The sequence below is a fragment of the Berghia stephanieae genome, chromosome 1 (genome assembly GCF_034508935.2).
Source record: "Berghia stephanieae isolate SIO BIC M18660-M18661 chromosome 1, UCSD_Bste_1.3, whole genome shotgun sequence".
Lineage (NCBI taxonomy): Eukaryota > Metazoa > Mollusca > Gastropoda > Nudibranchia > Aeolidiidae > Berghia > Berghia stephanieae.
This window is the reverse complement of record NC_088360.1, coordinates 112,481,634-112,506,633: the sequence shown is the minus strand read 5'-3', so window position 1 is coordinate 112,506,633 and position 25,000 is coordinate 112,481,634. Positions and strand designations below refer to the sequence as shown.

At 34.7% G+C, this 25,000-nt stretch overlaps 1 protein-coding gene and 1 long non-coding RNA gene across 2 annotated transcripts in view; both read left to right on the top strand.

Annotated features, from left to right (window-relative positions):
- Positions 1-5,563, top strand: part of LOC144965229 (uncharacterized) — a 6,045-nt gene extending 482 nt beyond the window's left edge. Inside the window, exons 2-3 of the long non-coding RNA XR_013643980.1 lie at positions 2,004-2,091; positions 5,480-5,563. This is a non-coding gene — a long non-coding RNA (uncharacterized LOC144965229). The remainder of the gene's footprint in view (positions 1-2,003; positions 2,092-5,479) is intronic.
- A 28-nt stretch (positions 5,564-5,591) lies between these two features.
- Positions 5,592-25,000, top strand: part of LOC144962536 (uncharacterized) — a 54,397-nt gene continuing 34,988 nt past the window's right edge. The window contains exons 1-6 of the mRNA XM_078895564.1: positions 5,592-5,735; positions 8,086-8,234; positions 17,980-17,984; positions 21,986-22,089; positions 22,736-22,884; positions 24,139-25,000. The exon at positions 24,139-25,000 is cut by the window's right edge and continues 435 nt beyond it. Coding sequence (XP_078751690.1) covers positions 5,592-5,735; positions 8,086-8,234; positions 17,980-17,984; positions 21,986-22,089; positions 22,736-22,884; positions 24,139-25,000 — 1,413 coding nt within the window. The remainder of the gene's footprint in view (positions 5,736-8,085; positions 8,235-17,979; positions 17,985-21,985; positions 22,090-22,735; positions 22,885-24,138) is intronic.

Genomic DNA, 25,000 nt, shown 5'->3' with positions numbered 1-25,000 from the left:
AATCGTTTGACTTGTTTTGTATCGTTTTAAACACGTTGATTTACTCATCTTATGCCCTTCATTATAGAGAAATTACTTTTATTAAATTTATCTTTGAGAATTTATCGTTTTAGAATACTCATGTGAAAATGGGCTTCGATTTTATAGAATAAGAATGTCTCTTTACGGCTTAGAAAGACTATCTATATTTATAGACTTTTAATGACAGCAATTCAAAACATATAAGATACAAATATGCATAACAAGTTCTTCACTCATATATATATATATATATATATATATATATATATATATATATATATATATATATAATGTTTCAAGTATAATTAATTATGATCAACTTCCACAAGATTGTTTCGAGCATTCGCTCTCATCAGGAAGTGATGCGAGCGAATGCCCGAAACAATATATTGTAGAAGTTGATCATAATTACACTTGAAACATTTTATAAATAGCTACTTTTATCAAAAAGTTGAGCACTATTATTTCATGGTTTTTGTTTTATATATATTATATATATATATATATATATATATATATATATATATATATATATATATATATATAAAATATAAACAAAAACCATGAAATAATAGTGCTCAACTTTAGTATAAAAGGAGCTATTTATAAACATTTGACAGATATTAAGATTGTTTGACCTCTACAACGTTGTTATCGAGCGTTGCTCTCATCAGGAAGTGAGAGCAACGCTCGATAACAACGTTGTAGAAGTCAAACAATCTTAATATCTGTCAAATGTTTATATATATATATATATATATATATATATATATATATATATATATATATATTATATATATAATGAATAAATAGATAAATCACAGCCTCAAATACCGAAACACTTGTCACTTGAGGCTTAACGAATTGCATTGAAAAGTATTAATTAAAATGGGAGGATGCCTGAAGTAAATACTAAGCTACTTAAAACTGTCAAAATATTACGTATATCCCAAAGAGTTCAATTTTTTAGAGTCTTTTAACTGCAATTTCATTTGTTTCGACAATTCCGTACCACTCAATGACACGAATATTGTAGCAATCACACAAAATATCTTTAACTTCGTCCGCTGCCTCAGTTGCAACCAATGCAGAATTTTCCAAACATGGAAGATAATATGATCGTCATAATTTTTTACAACATCTTGGATTCAAATGATGAAGTTAAGGATATTGGCAATTTTATAAATCTAATTTTCATTTACATATCAATAAAGTTCATAATTTCAACTTACACACCCTTTTTGCTATGACTGATTTTCGAAATCTTTCTACCGATTCTTAACACATAAGAAGAGATTTGATGTTCAAACTCAAAGATAAATCATTACCAATTTAAATAATCACGCTACTACATTTATGGCATTTTTGTCGATGCCTGATGGAAGGTTCAACCTATAAAGTACTCGTCTCACAAGAAAACGGTTTGATTTCACACAGAGTTTCGTCGGTTATTTTTTGTTAAGGAATCACTACCCGTCAACCAGTGAGATCTATAAGATCTATACCGTAGATGAAAGTGCTTTGAGGGACACTAGCCTTTTATTCAATGACTAACAAACAATAATTGTCACGTACACTTCACGCTATGGTGAAACTTGTATATACTGTGACATATTAATTCTCTCTTAATTCCTACTAATTCTCTGATGGCTCTGAGGGACTATGGTTTTTATGATAGAGCCAATTTTCAATCCTAAAAAATTATGAGCATGGAGCGGGCAATGCTGTTTAATGAACTTAATTCGATAAATTGAATTACACATCTAAGTTTTTAGAAATGGGGATGAAATTAGAACAGGTTCGATTCGAACGCTCATTAAACGGCAGTGCTCGTAAATAACCTAGATGTCTAATGTGCCACTTTTTTTTGGAGGTGGGGGGGGGGGGGGGCAGTTATATGCTTACGTTTTGTAATATCCCAACCAATCTTTCCTTTATTGCTTGCTTCCACTATAAATGCAAAATTAATTTCTTTCACTCAGGTTCCAATTGCTGCTACTCTCCACAAGTCATGGAAACTTCACCAACGGCGGAAAAATATGCTCGTCTGGATTGCGACAAATCACTGGGGTATTTATATCAAAATTAAGATGAAAATGAGTGTAATAATAAAAGTGAGTGCGTGTTCTGCAATATTAAAACGAACAATTACCCCCAAAATATGAACAATGGTCTTGATAATGCTAAGATTATTCAATTTGACATTCACGCATGTAACCAATTTCCGTCGAAATTAGATTCCTTCGACCTGCAATTTGTAACATGAGAGAGAAACTAGATAAAATAAGATTTACAAGGGGAACAAAGAAAATTGGGCCCGTTTTTATTAACGCGGACTAGCGCTTAGTCCCTGACTTTAGTCAAGGACTTGAAAAAAATCACTTTTATGTGAGCTGACCAAGCAAGTCCCAGACTAAGATCAAGTCACCTTCGGACTAAATTTTGTCGTTTTAGTCCCTTACGATCGATGGCTCGGTTGGTCGAAAATCTGAATATAGATCATTCTCATTGAGAGCTTAAAGTTTCAGAACGATTGCACCCATAGCTTTCGCATTTCAAGTTATTTGCCGTCTATTCCGGAGGCGTTATAATCTTTTAAATCCTCACGTTTTATGTGTGGAGCTCCATGCACTTACTGAGCAACGTTCCTACAGAATAGCATTTTAAAGTCTTTTTTTGTTGTTGTTTTGTTTTGTTTGTTTTGTTTTATCCATGCTGAGAAGAAAAACCTCGACAAGAATGTCTGCTTTGACCAGCGTATGAATCTTCTTGTCTCCAAATATTTATCAAACAATCAACAATTAACAACAAATCACACTAACTAGCTTTAGTGCGACATCCTTATAGGGGGAACGAAATTGACGTCACTCACCTTCTTGTTCTTGTTTTTAGACAGCTTTTTTCATGACTACTTTCCACTAAATTATATCAGTCAGACTCATAGAATTTAACGAATGAGAATACGTACGGAGCCTAAAAAGTAAAAAGTGTCCACCAATGAAAGCATTCAGCGCCATTTTATCTTGGGCTGGGAATGTAAGCCTTACCATTCATTCGGTCTCTATGTCAACATAACGCCACAAGAAAAAGAACAAACAATATCAAAATCCACAATAAAATGGTTCAGAACTGTTGCGTATATTTATGCCACAATAAAGCTGTCAAAAAATGAAGTTAGAGAATGGGTGTAATCATGTATTATAATAACCTATAATGTGTTTTCCAACCACCACATTATCACTGTCACTATTACTACAACCACCATTACCACTTCATCACTACCACAACTACTACAACAACCACCACCACTACATCATTATCACTCTCCACTACACCGCCACCACATCATCATCACTACTACAACCACCACCACTCCATCATCATCACTACCACTACTACTACACCATCACTACCACCACCATTACAACCACCACCACCACATCATCATCACGACCACTACAACTGCAACAACACCACCACATCATCATCACTACCTCTACTGCTACAACCACCACCACAATATCATCACTACCACTACTACTACAACCACCAGCACCACATCATTATCACTACCACTACTACTACACCACCACCAGCACATCATCATCACTACCATTACTACTACAACCACCACAACCACATCGTCATCACTACCACTACTACTGCTACCACCACCACCATATCATCATCATTACCACTACTACTACAACCACCACCACCACTACTACTACAACCACCATCACATCATCATCGCTAGCACTACTGCTACAACTACAACCACCACCACATCGTCATCACTACCTCTACTACTACAACCACCACCGCAATATCATCACTACCACTACTACCACAACCACTAGCACCACATCATTATCACTACCGCTACTACTACACCACCACCAGCACATCATCATCATTACCACTACTACTACAACCACCACAACCACATCGCCATCACTACCACTACTACTGCAACCACCACCACCATATCATCATGATTACCACTACTACTACAACCACCACTACCACATCGTCATCACTACCACTACTACTGCAACCACCACCACCATATCATCACCATTACAACTACTACAACAACCACCAACACTACATCATCATCACTACCACTACTACTACAACCACCACCACATCATCATCACTATCACAACTACTACAACTACATCCACCACAACATCATCATCACTACCACCACTACTACAACTACAATCATCATCACCACCATCATCACATCATCATCACTATCACTACTACTACAACTACAACCACCACCACCATATCATCATCAATACCACTGCTACTACAATCACCAACACCATATCATCCTCACTACCACCAGTACTACAATCACTACCATTAGGTTTTGGAGCTTTACTCATTTGAAATAAGGAAACTTCGGAATTGTATTTGGCATTGTGTTTGTATATCATAATATAATTCTAATCAGTTATCTATTTAGAACTAGATATTATACAATATGTATGCCAAATACCATCCCAATTCCCTTTTCTTGTGTGCGGGAATTCCTCTTTCGGCATTGAAATTTCTACGAGTGGTGTCTGAGATGTGCTATGATGATGCAGTGAGTGTGAGAGAGTCATCACTACACACATAAACAACAGAAACAATTTTAAAAAACATGACTATGACTCGCAACCACTCATACACGAGGCTATACTATTTATCCTTTTCTCTATATAGAACAGGACAAGACAAACAAGAGCTTGACTCTCTCCACACTTCGAATTTTTCCGTTTTTTAGAAAATCTAAATTAAAGTTAGGAAACCCATTGAAAACGTCACATGATAATATGAATTGAACTGAATGTGAATTACTAAACGTATATATTTTGACCACAAGTCAGATGCATATAAAAAACAAGCTCTTGGTTGATTTTAATACCAACTTATTGTGACATTAGAACAGTAAGTGTCTTTCGGACTTTGATCGATTTTCCCCTGTGGCCTTCGTTTGTCGTCTGACGAGTTCAACTCTCGGTCGACCTGTCAATATTCCTTTTTGCCTAGGACGTAATCATTAATAGAATGCTGTGTGGTTTTGACCGTGAAGAAAACCCTAAGAAGTCACATTTATATATTTTAGAGACATCGTTTTGAATAATTTTGAGTTAAACGAGCGAGCAGGAAGTTATTTTCTTAGATTTCATGAACGGCTGATCAGCGCTTGTTTACTATAGTAACACAATTCCCAGCCCAAGTCATAATGGCGGATGGTTTTCTCATCGAGGCCGCTGGTTTGGCTAGCCAATTCGAGCACCGTACGGTTTCCATTGAGTAAATTCCTTGGTCAGACTATAGACGTTCAAGGTTACATACACCTTTGTGTGTTAGTACGTTATATCCGACTGGCAGATGTTATGAGTAATATTTTACATAGACTCACAATATCAATATCTTCGCAATATTAATCTCTCCTCAGATATACTGCTAACTTCACTCAATGGGACGAGTCCCGCCAGTTGAATAGCAATAATCAGCGTGGGCTTATCGACGACAAGAGCAAGACAATGATGATCAGTCATCAAAATGTTATGAAGTCTCAAGGAAAATCTTCGAGATGTGGGAAGATAAAGTCAAATAAGAGGGTTTTGGAAAAAGAAGCAATTATCTGCCAAGTTTGTGGTGACATTGCTGCTGGTTTCTACTGCTCTGCGTACATATGTGAGGCTTGCAAGGTAATTTTTTTTGGTTACCTCAATTGATGGCTCCTCTGTGACTTCTTGTTGATGTGTCTGTCAAGCTTTGTGTACTTACTCCGAGTCCGATACCCGGTACGATCAACTGATTTCGAGTGGGCCGACTGCCGTGGGATCGTCGAGCAACGATATAGTAAACAATAGCGAGCGGAAAATAATCCATCGACATATTAAGGCCGACATAATGATAACTGAGCTGAAATTTTAAAAGAAGAAGACCAAAGAATGGCAAAATACATTATATGAAGAAAGAACATGTAATTTGTAACCCCCATCTGAAAATAAAACCCCGGTTGAATCGACGATTGAATTGATCTTATAAATAATAACTCAATGTCTATTTAGTTTGATGTTCAGTTATGGATAGAGTTTCACAACATTGCTGCGCTATTGACACTGTTACAAATATTGTTTACAAACACACGAATGATGATAATAATAATAATAATAATAATAATAATAATAATAATAATAATAATAATAATAATAATGATGATGATGATGATGATGATGATGATGATGATGATAATAATAATAATAATAAAGATAAGGATAGTAATAATAATAATAATAATAATAATAATAATAATAATAATAATAATAATAATAATAATAATAATAATAATAATAATAATAATAATAATCGCTTTTTATTTTAGCCAAATAACTTTTACTTAATATATTAAGAGAATAAAAGAATGTCCAACTTATCAAAACGCACAACAACAACAAGAAAGAAAGAAACAAACAAACGAAAACAAAGAAAAAGAAGTTTTTGACAATGTCTTGGGTTTAAGAATTTTTAACAAGACGAGGGTTATTTTCTTCGATGGATCTAAGATATAAACTTTTTCTGACCATAATATAATTTGAATAGGCGTTTTATCTGTGTACCAAGCCCAACCAAAGAGTGTATGGTTCTGTTGGCACCTGGCATCGATAAATATCGTTTTGTGTATCACACCTTTTGAAAAATCGTGCCTTTCGTCTTAGTAAAATAACCTTAAATCTATATTATGCCAAAGATATAAATAATGCAAATGTTGAATAAAAACGTTTGCCATCACATGTTTTATAATTGGTAATTTCCACGGTTTTTAAACGCTAGTGCAAATCTTAGACCAATTCATTTGTCAGCTCACGTGCTACATCAGCTACCCTCTGTATATTTCTAATTGACATCAACGAGGTGTGACCATGGACTCCATGAGGCCAATTTTTGAAAAACAAGTATAAATGAATTGAAAAATATCTACTGCTCTTTTCAAGACAAAAAAAAAAAAAAAGATCAAGCTGCCACGTTTCACATCCGTATAAAATGGTACTTATAACATATGTTTCTACTACTTTCATTGCCCTCTAGTTTAGAGCTGATTTCCAGTAGATGTCCTCATGTCCGATCCCTCGTCGCTATCTTAATCATCTTCCATCGTGGCTTGTACTCTTGAGCACGTTGCCGGTCAGCTGTCTCCACGAATCACGATCCTCTGCGGTGCGCATGAAATCTGTGTTGCTTTTTAAATCACATTTGGCCATTCTTATGTTATTTAGATATGTCATTCTTTGTCTTCCTCCAGCTCTCTTTCCTTTGATCATCCCAGATGTTACCACCTTTCTATTCCGTCTCTTCTACACACATGTCCCAGAAACCGCAACTGCCAATTTCTGATGGTATCGATCAACATTCTTCCCTTTCTCACCTTCTCCAACACTTCCTCGTTCGTATACCTGTCTGTCCATGATAGCTTCAACATTCTTCTATACATCTACATCTCAAATACCTCTAACCTCCTCGTACATTCTTTGTCAAGCGTCCACGTTTCACATCCGTATAAAATGGTACTTATAACATATGTTTCTACTACTTTCATTCTGGTCTTCAACTTTAGGTTGTTGTTTGACACAACTGGTCGCATTTTATGAAACACGTTTTTTGCTATTGATATTCTTTGTTTTATATCTTCTATGTCACGTGCGTCATGGTAATAATTGTGCCTAAATATTTAAATTTCTTTACTTGTTTGATGGTCTCTCCTTTGCTTGACAAATGGAAGGTCGTGTTGTCATTTTTTGAGACCACCATGTATTCGGTTTTCTTAACATTTAGTTTCAGGCCCATCTCTTCACTTTTGCACACCAGAATATCTAAAATTTTCTGCCGTAGTCTCGAAAAAAACTTGCATTAAAACTTGGACAGAAAACTTGTCCTGCCCACATTTTCCAATATGAGTTTTTCTAGAGTAAGGCAGTTGACTGGTTATTAATGGACTCCTGATCTCTAACTCTGGAATAAAAATTTAGACCTGAAAAACCGATCTTTTTATTTCAGAAATTTTTTATTCGATCAACAAAAATGAACCATATCCAATATGTATGCCAGCATCAAGAAAGATGTGAAATTACAAAGGAGAACCGAGTGCAGTGTCAGTACTGTCGTTATCAGAAGTGTTTGCGGCTTAATATGTCATACACAGGTGAGTTCCCGGGATAATTTGTCGTAAATAACTTTATACTACAACAACAACAACAACTACTACTACTACTACTACTACTACTACTACTACTACTACTACTACTACTATACTACTACTATACTACTACTACTACTATACTACTATACTGTTGCTACTACTACCACTACTAACACTACTACTATTACCACTAATAATAGTAATAATAATATTAATAATAACAATTTTTAATTCAGAAATGTGAGTGGAGCAGGCACTTATGTTGGTAACAACAAGAGATGAAGTGAGTAGGAAAGTGCCAAAAGACAATAGAGAATACATTTTTTTTCGCGGTGATGGGGGTTTGATCCCGCGACCTTACTGCTACGACAACTCGTACCAGGCTCGTTGGTAGCTCATACGGTAGAGTCACGCTCTCACCGGCCAGGTGGAATTGTCGTACAGTAAGGTCGTGGGTTCAAACCCCCCATCACCGCCGCGAAATTTTTTTAATTCTCTATTGTCTTCTGGCACTTTCCTACTCACTTCATCTCTTGTTGTTACAGTAGTAGTAGTAGTAGTAGAAATAGTAGTAGTAGTAGTAGTAGTAGTAGTAGTAGTAGTAGTAGTAGTAGTAGTAGCAGCAGCAGCAGCAGCAGTAGTAGTAGTAGTAGTAGTAGTAGTAGTAGTAGTAGTAGTAGTAGTAGTAGTATAATAATAATAACTTCTGATAACGATACGTAATACTGAGTTAATTTTAAATAATCACTTAGTATTATATTATTATTTTGTTATTATTTATTATATGGTTTATGTTAACAATTGAGTAGATATTGATAACTTTAATGCAAAACATGAGTACGCTAATACAAGTATCGTGATTTGTCAATAATTTTGCTTGATAATAAAAGGCATTAATTCCTATTCGTAATAAATACATCATCTTATAATCAGTTATTAAACAATATCTTAAGTCGGGTAATTTATGAATTTTCTAACTATAATGCTACTACTTATATAGCTACTACTACTACACTTCTTCCAAACAATTTGTCTACTACTTGTACTAATTTTATACGGTGTACCGATGGCGCAATGTAATGTATTTTGTATTAACAATATTTGCGTATTTTTTTTTTTTATGTTAATTGTTATTTTATTATTTTTCTTCTCGGTGTCTTGTATGACAACGATGAGAAATATCATGTAAAATGAAATTTATGACTTTTTTGTACAATATTATAACAACAACTAATATAAGTGTCAGTATATAATATTGAAAAATAATGCTCGTCAAGTATAATTAGAATTTTAATAACATAGCATATTTTAATTGATGGCTGTCGATAATCAATGCCATGATTATCCTAAGTGAGAAATGTGGATCTTAATATTCTTCATGAATCAGTAATTAAAGATCAATCATTACTGAGATAAGGTAATTGTCTATTGAGGTTCCTCACAGTGATTAAATTGGAAATGATCTACTTATCGATCTATGCTTTCACTATATATGGGGAGAATGGGCCCTGAGAATATTAACTATTACTTATTTAGAATTAATCCATTTAACGTTTGTTTAAATGAATAAATATTGAAGTGATGAATATAGTATAATTTAAAAGATGATTACCAATAGCTGATCTCAGTTTCAACATCGTTTGTTGAATTATTTACGTAATTAATGATATATTTTAGAGTTACCGTAGTTGTTCGGGGGTTGAGTTGAAGCTTGGATTCGATTTAATCCTACATTTTCATAACAGGTATTTGGATGTGATAATCTTCCTATCGCAATTTGTATAGATGTTTATGGAGTCTGTTGGGTTTAATTTGAAGAATTATACAATCTAAACCTTGAAAGGTCTTCCAGTAGCGTCTATAAAGGGTAAGATATATACTTGTCACAATCCAAATATGTTTGGATCAGATATATTTCCTGTTTATTTAGTAGGATCTAGTAGCTTACTGTCCTCCGGCTTTAGGTTTGTAACATATTGTAGAATATTGTTTTGCCTCTCATTCTTTAAAATGTCGGCTACTAAGAATGTGCACGAAGTGATTCCCTAATAAAATCAAATCGGGGAGTAGCCTTAATTGGGAAAGCAATACGATGCTTAAGTATAGAAGGTAAAGTTTATCTAAGCCTACCGAAATATAACTGGAGTGAGATGAATTCAGTTCTTAATAAAATAAAATTTAATAAGATAATTGTGAACAATCTTTACTGTGACACCCCCACCACGTTTAAAATATACTCTTTAACCATTATGGGAAAGATAGATTTTACAAACGGAAGTAAATTTACTATCATGATACTCTAGCATTAATCCTTGTTATGATTTGTGCTACAATTAAATTATTTATTAACTAGACATGGAAATGTTTATATTAACGTAGGTATATGAATGGTCGACAATAACAATGAAAGATTGTGATTACAAATCATTGTGATGAACGACATGATGGCAATGTGATTACAAATCATTGTGATAAACAATAGTGATGGCAATGAAGCATGATTTAAGTCGATGATATGAAGGTAATTTACTAAATGAAATGAATGAAAATGTAAATGAAATATTGACATTTCAATTATTAATCATAAATGAGTGAAAATTCATAACAATAATAGATAAAGAGAAGATTTCCCAAATCATGAATGGGTATGGTATATATATCCAAACAATACTCAATGTTACATTAAGTTGGGTCATCATGTTTACAAATAAAATTATCGAAATTGTGCGTTCTGATTTGGCATAGTTTGTGAGGTAACTAACAGTATGCATGGGAGGTTAAGTTATACCCTTCTCATGTGTTTATACTAATCGAGAAAGTAGGTCGGCGTGAATATTTTCACAGCCTGGTATGTGAGAGATACTGAAAGTGTAATTTTGCAAAAATAGACTCCACCTTAGTACTCTACTATTATTCATTTTGTTATTTCTTATGTACGTGAGTGGTTTATGGTCCGTTTCGACACAAACTCTTTTAGCAGTAGATATCTGCTGAATGTCTTTAAAGCAAAGACGATGGCTAGTCCTTCACGCTCTATTACAGAGTATCGTGATTCTCTGTCCAATAATTTTCTGCTTGCATATAAGCAAGGCATTAGAGTTCCCTCATGTTCCTGTAATAGTACACCTGCGATGCCCTTATCAGACGCGTCAGTTCTTACAACAAATTCTTTTGACATGTCGGGTAATTTAAGAATTGGTTCTGAACAGAGTAATGCCTTTAATTGGTTAAAGCTATTCTGACACGCTTCTGTCCAAACAATTTTGTTCGGTGACCATTCTTTGTCAGATTTGTTAGCGGTGTCGCGATGTGCGCGAAGTTGTAAATGTATTTCCTGTAAAAATTTAGGAGCCCAAGTACTTTGCGTACTTCTTTTTTTTGTCTTAGGTGGTTGCAATTGTGCGATTTTTGTTTGTTTTTCTGTCTCGGGTGTCTGTGTCCCATGACCAACGGTATGACCGAGAAAATCAATTTTGTAAAATGCAATGCTTGTTTTTGACGGTTTTGTTGTTAAAGAATTACGTTTTAATGCTTCAAGCACTAATTCTAAGGTTGTCATGTGATCAGTCCATGAGTTTGAGAAAATACATGCGTCGTCGAAGTATGAGAGTGTAGACGGGATGTCTTTTAATAACATACGCATCATTCTTTGGAATGTCGATGCGGCTGTCGATAATCCAAATGGCATATAGTTAAATTCTAACAATCCTAATGGTGATTGAAATGCTGTGTATTTCTTACATGATTCTTTCAGTGGAATCTGCCAGTAACCTCTAGAAAGATCACATTTTGTCATGTATTTGCTTGAGATAAGGCAGCAAATAAATTCTCTTGATTTGGTATTGGTTCTGCATCAAACACTGTTGCTTCATTTAATTTGCGAAAGTCGATACATAGCCTTATCGATCCGTCTTTCTTTTTCACTACTACTATTGGTGATGAGTATGGGCTTGAAGAATATCTAACTATTCCTGTATTTAGCATATCCTTAACTTCCTTTTCAACTTGTTCTCGTGCGTGAAATGGAATAGGATAGTTTTTCACGTTGATAGGGGTAGATGTGGTTAACTTTATATCGTGTTCCACTAATGTTGTATGTCCGGGTGCGTCTGTAAAGACTGACTGGTACTTTTCTAATAATGACCTGATTTCTCGTTTCTGACATTCGTTTAGTTGAGGATTGATTGTGACGTCATTAATTGTACTATTTTTAGAGTTACCGTGTTGTGGGGTGTGTTGTAGTTCGACATCATCGCTGTGAGTTTCGATGATTAATCCTACATTTGCAGCTTCAACATGGTTAAATATTGGTTGTGATAATCTGTCTCTATCGAAATATTTTTTTAGCATGTTTGCATGGAATGTCTTTGTTGTGTTGTTAATTTGAATCTCGTAATTAACACCAGATCGTACTGCTAATACCTTGAATGGTCCTTTCCATGTAGCTAAAAGTTTACTCGAGTCATCGGGTAAGAGTATTAGTACTTTGTCACCAATCTCAAATTTTCTTGACTTGCTTTTGCGATCAGAGTATTCCTTGTATTTCTCTGCTTTTTTAGTGACGGATTCCTGTGCTAGCTTACATGTATCCTCTATTCTGTCTTTCAGGTTTCTTACATATTCGTAAGCAAACATAATTTCGTTATTGTCCTCCTCATTCCCTTTACAAATGTCGGCTACTATATTGATCGGGCCGCGAGGTGATCGTCCATACATCAACTCAAATGGGGAGTAGCCTGTAGATTCTTGGGGTATTTCTCTATATGCAAATAGGATTGCTGGTAAGTATCTGTCCCAATCATCTGGTTTTTCTGCTGACACTTTTCTTAACATATTCTTTAGAGTGCCATTAAATCTTTCACAAAGACCATTTGCTTGGGGGTGGTAGGGAGTTGTGAATGAGTGTTGGATTCCCATGAGTTTCATGGTTTCATGCATCATATGTGATGTAAATTGGGGTCCATTGTCCGACAGTATCTCATTTGGTATGCCTATTCTGGTAAAAATTGTCATCAATGCTTCAGCTATGTGATCCGATGTAGTTGATTTCAATGCTATCGCTTCTGGCCACCTGGTTGCGTAATCGACTAGTGTTAGTATGTGTGTATGGTTTCTATCTGATTTTGTTAAAGGGCCTATAATGTCAATTGCAACTTTTTGAAAAACTTTTTCAATAACTGGGGTTGTCTCTAATGGCAATCTCGGTATTCTGCCTTTTGCGACTCTTCTTTGGCATGTGTCACACGATTTCACATATTCTCGGACGTCTTTAGTAATTCCAGGCCATGTGAAATTCTCGGATATTCTCTTCAATGTGGAAGAGCTCCCAAGATGTCCAGAAGTTATTGAATCGTGCGCTATTCCAAGGATTTTGTTTCTGTAAATACTCGGCGTGACCAGTTGTTTAGCTATTTTGTTTCTTTTCCTATGTAACCTGAACAGAATATCTTTTTCAATGATGTATTCAACTTTTGATTTCGTCCCTTTGTTTGCGATATTGAAATATGATGTTAAAGTCGGGTCCTTTTTCTGTTCTTCAATGAACGTGTTCCTGTCAAATTGTTGTGGTTCTAGAGAAATAGTCATTGGCTTCTCTGTTGTCTTAGTCATCTTTCTTGTTTCTGCTAGACAAGCTGTTTCTTGGGTTAATGACCATTCCTTTACATCTGTTGGTTGTCTTTAAGACCTTTTATATTGCCAACAATAACATCAGCGACGGGGTTGGGAAGTATACAGCATTCCACTATTCCTGTATAGTATGGGGTTTCTATGTACACGTTAGCTGTTTCAAAGGTTTCGACTGTGCCACTGAATGTGATGCATTGTACCGTTTTTCCAGTTTTGTCTTCGTCATTGATCAAAGATGCTTTTATTCCTACTGTACTGCATCCTGTGTCTCTCAATATTTTGCAATCAGTTCCATTAGCTTTGCCTTCACAAAAAAATAGCGATCCTGATTTGTGAGTTTGTGTTAAAAGTGACATACCTTTCACGCAATACACATTTATATTTTCTCCTGACATTATTCGTGTCTGATTATTTACACTGGTTTGGAGTGATGCATTTGCAGTTTCTTTCGGATATCCCACGATTTTGTAACATTTGTCTGCTGTGTGGCCTTTCATTCCACAATATTGACATTTAATTATAGGTTTGTTGGTTTTCTTATACTCAGTATTATTGTCAGTGCTATTTCTTGTTTTGTTTTGATAGGGTCGGCTATGGTCTCTATTGAACTGTTTGTTCCATGGTTTGTTACTATGATCATCTTGTTTCACTTGCGTGTTCCGAGTGATTGATCGGCTCGTTCTATTTGAGTACTGAACTTTAGGTGTACCTGGACTCTGAGCAGCGGCAGCGTAGTATGGTTCCTTCAATGTTCTGCTAAGGGGTGTCAATGGATGTGCGCTGTTAAAGTTTTCTGCGTAGATTTTTAATTTGTCCAAGTTTTCTGGCTTTCTCTCTTTAAAGAATGCGACTAAATCTGGGTTGCAAGCTTGATAGATTCGATTCTTCAGCGTGAGATAGTAAAGGCCTGCAAAGTCGTCTTGTTTTACGTTTGCCAACTCAAGCCACCGATTTAGAAATTGAGTAATTCGGTTCACGAATGTATTAAAGTCTTCTCCACTTTCCGGTTTTGCAGTGTGAAACCTTTCCTGGTAACCATCTTCCGTTAATCTAAATCTTTTTAGTAGAGCGTCTTTAATTTTACCATAATCATCTGCATCTTCAGTTGTTAAGGTATAGAAAACTTTTAGCGGTTCTCCAGATAAGCAGTTAATCAAGGCTGTGGCCCATTTGCTTTCTGGCCAACGATAACCTTTAGCCTGAACTTCGAATCGGTGTAAGAAGGATTCTAGACAGTCTGAGCGTTCATCGTATGTTGGCATGCGTGGAAGTTTCACGAAAAATTCATCACTATTATTATGTTTTCTTTCATGACCGGTTTTTGTTTTTTCAATTTCCAGCATCATTTGGGTCCTTTTGGTTTCTTCTTCTGCTAAAGCTATTTGTCTTTTTAGTTCCCTTTCTTGGACTCTTTCTTCTCGTTCTTCTCTACGTATTCTTTCTTCGTGTTCTTTTTCTTCTCTACGAATTCTTTCTTCATTTTCTTCTCTACGAATTCTTTCTTCGTGTTCTTTTTCTTCTCTACGAATTCTTTCTTCATTTTCTTCTCTACGAATTCTTTCTTCGTGTTCTTTTTCTTCTTTACGAATTCTTTCTTCATTTTCTTCTCTACGAATTCTTTCTTCATGTTCTTTTTCTTCTTTTACTTTCTCTTCGCACCATGAAAATATTCTTTCCTGGGGTATTTCTAAGTCCTTTGCGAGACTTAAGTATCTTTTATATGCTTCCATGTTGCAATAAATTAGTTACGATGTTTTATATATATTATATTGACAGGATACTGTTACTGACTGTTTTATTTATTTACACTTACTGGAATGAACTGTTCTATTTTTAGAAATCTCTCTCTCTTATTTCAACTTATTATGTATGTTGAATTTGATGCCTTTTATCGTTATATCTTATAAAGCAATGTGTCAATACAATGCGGAGTTATTATGACTTGAGTCAATAACAATGTGTCAATCGCGTGTACTCTAAACTATGTTACTACGAAAAATGTATCACCAATGTGTGTGACTCGTCGTTAGTTTGTGTACAATTATTCGCAATGACGCTAATATACTAGAGTGTGATAACAATAATAGGATGCCAAAATAATCCCAAGTTATCTATCACTAAATATAACACGACGGCTAGTAGACTCCTTTTATTATTATTTAGTTTTTAAAGACTCACTTTTCAGAACATAATATATAAGTGGTTTTCGGTAACAGTAATATGCCAAAAATGCATTTAAAACAAATCACTATGCAAAACAAATCACGATGTCTATAGTTACTATGTGATGCCCAACTCATGTAAAAGAGAATAATGAAGGATATATTTACCAACTCAGTACGTGGCTGGGACCTCTCTCTTGTTCAATGGTTGTTCAACAATTGTAATTAGGCATTGAAGAGTGTTTAACAGTGATGTCTGAAATACAAAACAATAAAATATCGTAAGATTTACAATAGTTACAAGATGTGTTCACAACACTGAGTGATTGGATGATAGGTGAATGAATCGTTATGGAATGTAAACATATTGAAAACAATTCATGAATGAGGCAAACAACAAAATGAAATGTGTGATATAATAACAAAGTGGACAAGGAATGAATGAATGAATGAAAAACTGAGTGAATAGATGAATGAATGAATGGATAATGTATGAATGAAAGAATGAAGGGAGGAATAAATGTATGAATGATTGGATAAATGAGTGAATAAACGAATGAATGGATGAATGAATGAATGAATGAATAAATGAATGAACAATGAATGAATGAATAATTTATAAATGAATAAATGAATGAAGGAATGAATCAATAAAATGCTATTCAATTTGAATGAAAGAATGAATGGATAAATTGCTATTCCATTTAAATGAAGAAATGAAAAAGAAAAAAAAAACCTGTAAATAGGGAGTTCAATTAAAATATGATCAAGTGGGGCAATTAAGAGTTTTACAATTTAAACTTTAAGGTTAGATGAAATAGATATAAGTAACTAAATAAATTCAATTCTTTATATGTGTCCCCTCCAAAATGTCATGGTCTCAAGTGAGTAAAGAGCTACTCGACTATGCATAAAGATATATGTAGAATGAGGCCCCAGAATTTACTAGTTACTATAAATGAAAAACAATTAACGATTTGTTTACAATGAAATAAAAATAATGATGAAATTTAATTAAAAGAGATAAACAGTGATCGTGGCAGTTACAAATAGAGATATGAATATTTTACGTAACTTATGATAATATGTCAGGTTCGTAAGTTTACGTTTCCAGGCGGTTGATGGGCTTGGATGATCTATTCCTCTGATAACAGGATTGGACTCGTAAAATTCCACTTCCAGGCAATTGGTAAGAGGTTATAGTGTAGTACAGCGGGCTTGGGTTTGATCCTTGAAGATTATACAATCAAAGTTAAAAGCTCCGGCGTCTTAATGGTGTAGATATAATATCTACAAAGTCCCAAAAGATAAAAATCTTCCAGTATATATATAGGAATAGAGCGACTGGCCGTCCGGCATAGATTGTGGAGAGAAAGTGAGTGTAGAGTGTTAGACCTATCAGCTTTTATAATAAGTGGCTACGTGACAGAATGTAGAACGAAAAGTATTCACTAATTAGAAATTAATTCGAGGGAAGGCTATAAAAGGAAAGACGATCTAATATTAGAAGGTAAAGTTTATCTAAGCCTACCGAAATATAACTGGAGTGAGATGAATTCAGTTCTTAATAAAATAAAATTTAATAAGATAATTGTGAACAATCTTTACTGTGACAGTAATAATAATAATAATATAATAATAATAATAATAATAATAATAATAATAATAATAATAATAATAATAATAATAATAATAATAATAATAATAATAATAATAATAATAATTTTTAGATTCAACGGGCATATATTGAATTAATTCCTGTCCTATCTGCCCGAACGGAGTCAAACAGTAATGCTCAATCATACTCAGTCTGGGCCCAGTTATATGTAAGCCGACTAGATTTAGTTATTCACTTCTAGTAAACGACTTGCTAGTCATAAGCCTCGGCGAAGAAAGTGACTTAAAAAATCGAATTTTATGAACATTTTCTAGTCCCTGACTAGCTAGGCTATTGTCTAGAAGTGGGCGTTGTAAGGAAGGGAACTAATTTGGTTATTTTATGCTGGTAACATCAAGCTCTCTAGTACACCATGACAGGTAAGATACTAGCCTTCATACTTTCAACGCAAAAGATTTCCAAAGAGGAAATTAGCAACACATCCAGTATAGATAATATTTCGTTCCGTTTCATTTGAACTTACTTTTGCCATAATGAATCAAATCACGTGATATTGACTATCAACTGATCAGACTAAAAGGATGTCCATAGTCGACTGTCAATTCTATATTCAGGCCAATGACAGCTTCATTGGAACTCAATCAAATTGAACAAAAAAAAAAAAAAAAAAAAAAACAACACCAGGAATCACATTATTTTGTCAATTGCAATGCCAGCAGAATAACTTTTGTCAACACTATACTTTCTAATCATTTTTTGGTCGTTCCTTGAAGCAAATCCTTCGATTTGGAGTCTCCAGTCACGCGCAACTCACCAGCCGATTAGATAAAAAATTTTAATGGTTTTTATTCACACAAATGTGTTCTTTCGACGATCTGCACTTATTTTATATTTTTTTAAAAGCCAGTGTCAATGGCAACAGGACACTTTTTGTCTCTGTCATTCGTAACCGACGTTTTTTCCTTCCGAATCGAAGCTCTCTAATCTAGAAATAGCTGCTATCTTGTTGACGCTATGACGTGTCCTGGTAACTAGTCTCAGTATAAGCTTGTGAAGTCCTGCCTCAGCAAATGGCAAAATCTTGGCCAAACTTACCCCGAAGGTGCCGTGATTTTAGTTTGGGACTTGCTTAGTCAGCTCACATGAAATCCGATTTTCCCCTCGACTAAAGTCAGAGATAGAGACTAAGCGCTAGTCCGCGTTCATGAAAACGGCCCCTGGTGTGACGATATGGAGTTTCGCAAGGATCAATTCTTGGACCTTTTTTTTTACTCTTTATAAAGCCTCTCGGGAAAATTATTCAGTCTTTTTCATTTGACTATCATATGTATGCCGATGACATACAGCTTTATGTACCTTTATGTGAGGATGATGAAGTTAGTGTGTCGCGGAAGGTTGAAATTTGTATCAATGAAATTAAGAATTAGATGGATGTAAACACATTAACATTGAACGAAGAAAAAAATCGAGGTGCTGTGTATAAAGAAACATCTTGCAGAAATAGTATTGAATTATATACGATTGATGTAGCAGGTTACAAAGTTTCTATCCGACACATGTCCGTAATCTGCGTACATTTTAAAATCATATTATGTCCATGAATAATCACATCACCAAAATTATCCAGAGTTGTCACCGCCACCTTGAAAACATTGGTCGCATTAGCAGCGGCGTGGCGTATTGACGGCGTATGGTGGTGCCATGATTAGAAGAAGAAAAAAAATTCTAAAACAGTGAACACGGTTAAGAGGAGACAGCACATGTTAAAAACTCTCTTTTTTGGAAGGGTGGGGGGGGGGCGGGGGTCAATGGTTTCGACGAGTGGACAAAACTCACAAAAACAAATAATTCATGAAAACATCAAGCCACAACACTGAGATACAAGTCCCGTATGAAAAGGTCTTTGTAATTATTCTTTGTCCACCATTTAAAGGATTGGTTTTGGTCGATAATGCAATCAATATGTGATAAATGTAAATCAAAAGAGAAAAAAAAACCTATGACAGAAATTACTTACTTTTAGTACTTGTAAAGAAAATCTGCACGGCGATGTTTCATCTCTGCAAATCTTTTTATAATGTGTTTATTGAAATTTGGAATGGCATCTATTTCAGCTTTGTGAATTGACAGAATCCTTAACGAATTTAACCGCTCTGTGTTTCATTGAATTTCGCAAGAAATTTTCACTCTTTTAAGCGTGCTAAAACAACGTTCAGGAGGTTAAGAATTACGATGGAAGTGGTTAAGGTCACTATAGCCTATAGATGTCCATGATTTGTCAGTGTTTGTTGTATCTGTAAAAAGTAGACAATAAAAACAAAAGAAACGTTTTTTTTTCTAAACTAACTGTGAGCCATTCATGCCTGTCATACCATGTCACTGAAAAAGAGCGTTTTCGAGATTCCCACACCTGTGTTAATTCAAAATCAGTTGGTTGGTGAGGAACTAGTCTTTTTATTTCTAATTTGTCATCTAGTGTCAATCTCCCAAAACGGTCGGTGAAGTAAAGAGTCAACTTGATTCATTGCAATTCATTGTTTAACAAAACAAAACTTCAAAGTATATCTCAAATAATGGAAATCAGTGGACTACGATTAATGATTGCACAAATAAAAGGTAGATTCAGATCTTAAAGCATCACAAAGAGAAAATCACTCCACTTAAGTTAAGTACTTAAAAAATCTAAAAACACACCAAAGTATAACTGTTGACAATCTTCGCTTTCTTTCTCTGACTCACACAAATACACACACACAAACAAACACACCCACACACACACACACAAATAAACACTCATACACACGTAACCATCAACTCGGCACTACAAGCAAGAAAAATGTTGGTAAATTCGTCCAAAATGCTTCGTTGCAAAGAATTACTTTATTCAATAATCGTGAAAAAGATTTGGGGGGGGGGGGGGGGTTGATATGTCATATTTTAAAGTTTTATGTTGTCTTTCTTTGCTGCTTACAAATAAACTTGACAATGATCAGTGTTTTTGACAGTTAATGTAATATTTTGGATGGCCGAAGTTACCCTAATTTGGCGCATCCCCCCGTCCAACGGTGGAGCTCTCAGATCCTGGCACAAGTCGAGGGGTTTTCCGCTATTTGAAGATAGTATAATTCGACCCAGTTTCTCGCTCAATCAGCTGTAGCGATACTAATGGATAGAGCATTAACTGGAGCTCGGATTGCTTTGCACCACGGTGTTTGATTTAGTCACTACTTCGCGCAGTGATGTCACCAACACACGAGTCGGCGCAGTGCGTGATTCGGAATTTTGAATAGAGTGGAGACTAAAAAGGCAGTATGTTGTTGGCGAGTTGGCGAAAGACAGTGCAGTTAAAATTTCTCAGTTTTATTTTTAATTAAATTATGCTGTTAATGATTTTTAAAAGATTGGTACGGTGCCTGGCACCATTCGATCCAATGGCCCCACGCCACTGCGCATTAGGTCTTTGATTGACATTGAAATCAAGCTTGTCACTTCTTTTATTCATATTAAACTTGAAAATTGTAATGCACTGCCCATTAGTTGTCCCAATTACAATATTGAAAGATTGTAGAAAGTTCAGAGTGGCTAGATTGGTGATGTTATCAAAACGTGACGATTCTATCTCCCCTGTTCTGGAAATAATGCTTTGGCTGCGCATCTTATTTTAATGAACTTGTGTCTTATTATACACCTAGTAGATTGCTAAGATCTAATTATATGAATCTGATGACAGAGATACCATTAATGTCTTTGTTTCACAACAAATCCTTAAGAGTAACAAGCGCCTAGGTTGTAGAATTCCCTTTTGTATAGTGCCAAAAACAGTAAAAATTTAGATACCTTTAAAAAGAAATTGAAAACGATATATAATTATATTAGAGAAGAGCTTATTTTGACAAGTAATGAGCTTTATATGTAGACGGAGAAGTTTGCGTATGTGGGTTTGATACAGCTGATACAAAAGACAAGGTTTTGACATTTCGAAATTGAAACGGTTTTATCAACTGAGTAGAAAATTAAACTAAAAAGACATAACCATTAATTTATTCCATTTTCTTGTTTTAGCCAGATGTTTGTTTCATTGTTATATAAAAAGTGTCCATTTATGGGGCCTCTTTACCTTTTCATTACCTATTTAAATATTATACGACTCAATGCGATCTTTCCGAGGGTTACACCTAACCCCTGCTCCAGTTCCCGAATCGACAAATGCTTCTTTACATTTGATTGTCAACTTGTTAAATAAAATTTTATAAAATTCTATTAACAATAATATACAATAACTCGTACGCAACGCTATAAATATTATAATTTGATATCGTATCGTTGTCTTATTCGCTAATTCAGAGAAAGGAAAACACTCAAAAATGTCTGGCATCAAAGAAATTCCATGTCGAGTTTGTTCGGCTCCATCTTCAGGATTTCATTTTGGGGCTATCACGTGCGAAGGATGCAAGGTATATCTTTTATTTAAAATATGCACTTACCCACCCCTACTGTTTACATCCTTCCCCGATGTGATCTTTGTGAAAATAAGGGTGTTTTGTTTTTAAAATGATGGCACAGTTCTATTTTACCTTGAAGTCAAATAATGCCAAAGAGCTGGTGCTAAGATTTCATAGTCCAAATCAACATCCTTTAGACGTTAAATTTTTGCATTGAATATATCTAGAATTCTTTTAAAATGAGCATTTATATAGCGCAATATCCACTAAACACGCTCAAAGCGCTTTACAAGGAGTCCCTAGCCAACAGCATCACTTATAGGACGAAACATGACACCTGTTAGGCGATATTACATGTTTTGGACAGAGACAACGTTGTTAACGGCCAGGTACTCATTTGACACTTGAGTATGGTGAGAAAATGTGAGTAAAGAGCTATTTCCAAGGGCTCAACTATGCATCTCTCAAAGCGGGACTCGAACCCTGGGCCTTCCACTTCGAATGGGAGTGTCATACCACTAGACCACATAGCCGCATCAATCTTAAGCTTGACAGGGTAGTCTCCCTTCCAGTATTTTCTTTTTTGTTTTATAAATAATTTATATGGTTGTTTTGAAGAATGTATCTTCCCTAATGCCTTTTTGTTTAATACACTCAGGGCTTTTTTAGACGTACAGTGAAAGAGAAGGATTCTATCAATTACAGATGCATAAAGCAGGGAAATTGTGAAATTAATTTTACGGCGAGAACTTGTAAAGCCTGTCGTTACAAGAAATGCCTGGAAGTTGGAATGTCTGTGAACGGTGAGTGTCTCATGCTTGTATTATAAAATACTAGATATATATACCAGAGTCCTGGCGCTGGCTTCCGGCGACAACAGACGTGTTGTGAATGTTTACGTATTTTCTACACATATTGTTATGAATTTATCATTCAATCGCCTGAATTTTTATTTTAAAAATTCCTTTTTGGGATGCAATAATGTTTTTTAAAAAACCAAACTCCCCCCCCAAAAAAAAAACAAACAAAAAAAACAGAGATAGCACACTGGTGATTTCAGACATATTATGCCCCCCCCCCCCCCCCCCCCCCAAAAAAAAAAAAAAAACATAGACAGATTAGAAACGGTTTAAGGCTTTACTGATCTATCATTTTTGCTGTGTTGCGAACAATATTCTTTGATCCTATTAATCAGTTTGGATCGATCTGTTAATTTTAATATTTATGTCATAAGCTGTTAAATAGAATAAAGATATTCTAGCCGAATTTATATATTAGAAATTTAAAAAACCTGTGTGTTGTTTTCAAACAAATAATAGTTGTGATAGAATATGAATACTGTTCGCTCTAATCTGTCAGTAAGATTGTTAAAAAATTAGCAAATATTTCAAAGAAATGTACATTATCAAAATATTGTGCAAAACTAGGAGACAAAATGTAACCTTTGTGGTGTGCACCCCCCCCCCCCTATATATATATATATATATATATATATATATATATATATATATATATATATATATATAATATTATATATATTTTGGAGATCTCCAACTGACGGAACGCAATGTGCATAGAAACGGCGGTTTGGACGAAATGTTAGTTGTTTTTTACTCATTTAATATGCTTTGAAAAATTTTCATTTAATTTATAGAGCATTGGCCGAGCTGTAGGGCACCCATCAATAATTTTATATATGTGTGGCTTCATGAGGGTGTCTGATTATAGTATATTTCTCTTCCAGGTATAAGCTACATTGTTTTGATGTTGGTGTATATCCTGTTGCTTTAGATATAATTTTCCATAAAATGTTGTGGTCTAGTATGGCACTTTTCGTACCATATTTGTATCCAACACGATTCAATATATATATATATATATATATATATATATATATATATATATATATATATATATATATATATATATATATATACATAAATATAATATCCAAATGTTGAGCAGTCATAAGTATTTCGTGAGATTTTTACTTAAGGTATCTTATACTATAACCAATAACATGAGTTTTTGTTTCTTATTTTCTCAACCTAATTCAGCTAGTCGAATTGGACGACAGCCAAATGCAGTAAAGCATGCCATATCGTTAGAAGCTAAGGAACAATTAGCCCTCAGAGAAAATTATAAAATCTCAGGGAAAAGAATGTCCCGCAAACATGCTGATGATGACCAGCAAGAAACCATTTTTCGAAGAGATTCTGATTTATGCTCTCAGCAGACGAACTGGACAAATTCTGTATCAGAAAATGATGAATACACAACTGAAAAGGTTACACATGATGAAATCGATGAAGGTGTTAGAAGAAAAAAATATCGACTGTCTTTGAATGTCGCCCATGATAATGATAAATATTGGGAAACAGATATTCCTCCACGTGACACTAAAAGGCTACCATTAGTGAGTTTGAAGTCAAAAATACACACGTCATCACTCTCTTCGATATCGGAGAAAAATATAGTTCCGTTTATGAAACGACCGTTTTCTCATGAACAATATATATTTTTTGGAAAAGGAACCAAGAGTTTTAAAAGTTCCTATAACTCTTACGTTGGATCATATAACAACAAAGACACCATGATGAATGGAATACCAAATTATTACTATCCAGATCAGTACAGGTATAAATATAATGGCGCGGAAAATTCAAACGCTCATCTAGAGGATTACAATTTTTCTTTGAAAAATCCAAAGTCAAATATAAACCAGCCTTTCGGTAAATACAACATTTATCTATCTGATGAAAATGGCGACATTAAAGAAAAGGGATTGTTTCATCGAAACGTTAACTACATGGAATTCCACGCTTCTTCTCACTATGATAATAAAGAATCTGCTAACTACATGAAATTCCCTGCCTCATCTCACAATGATAATATTAAAGACTCTGAAAATCACATGACCGTG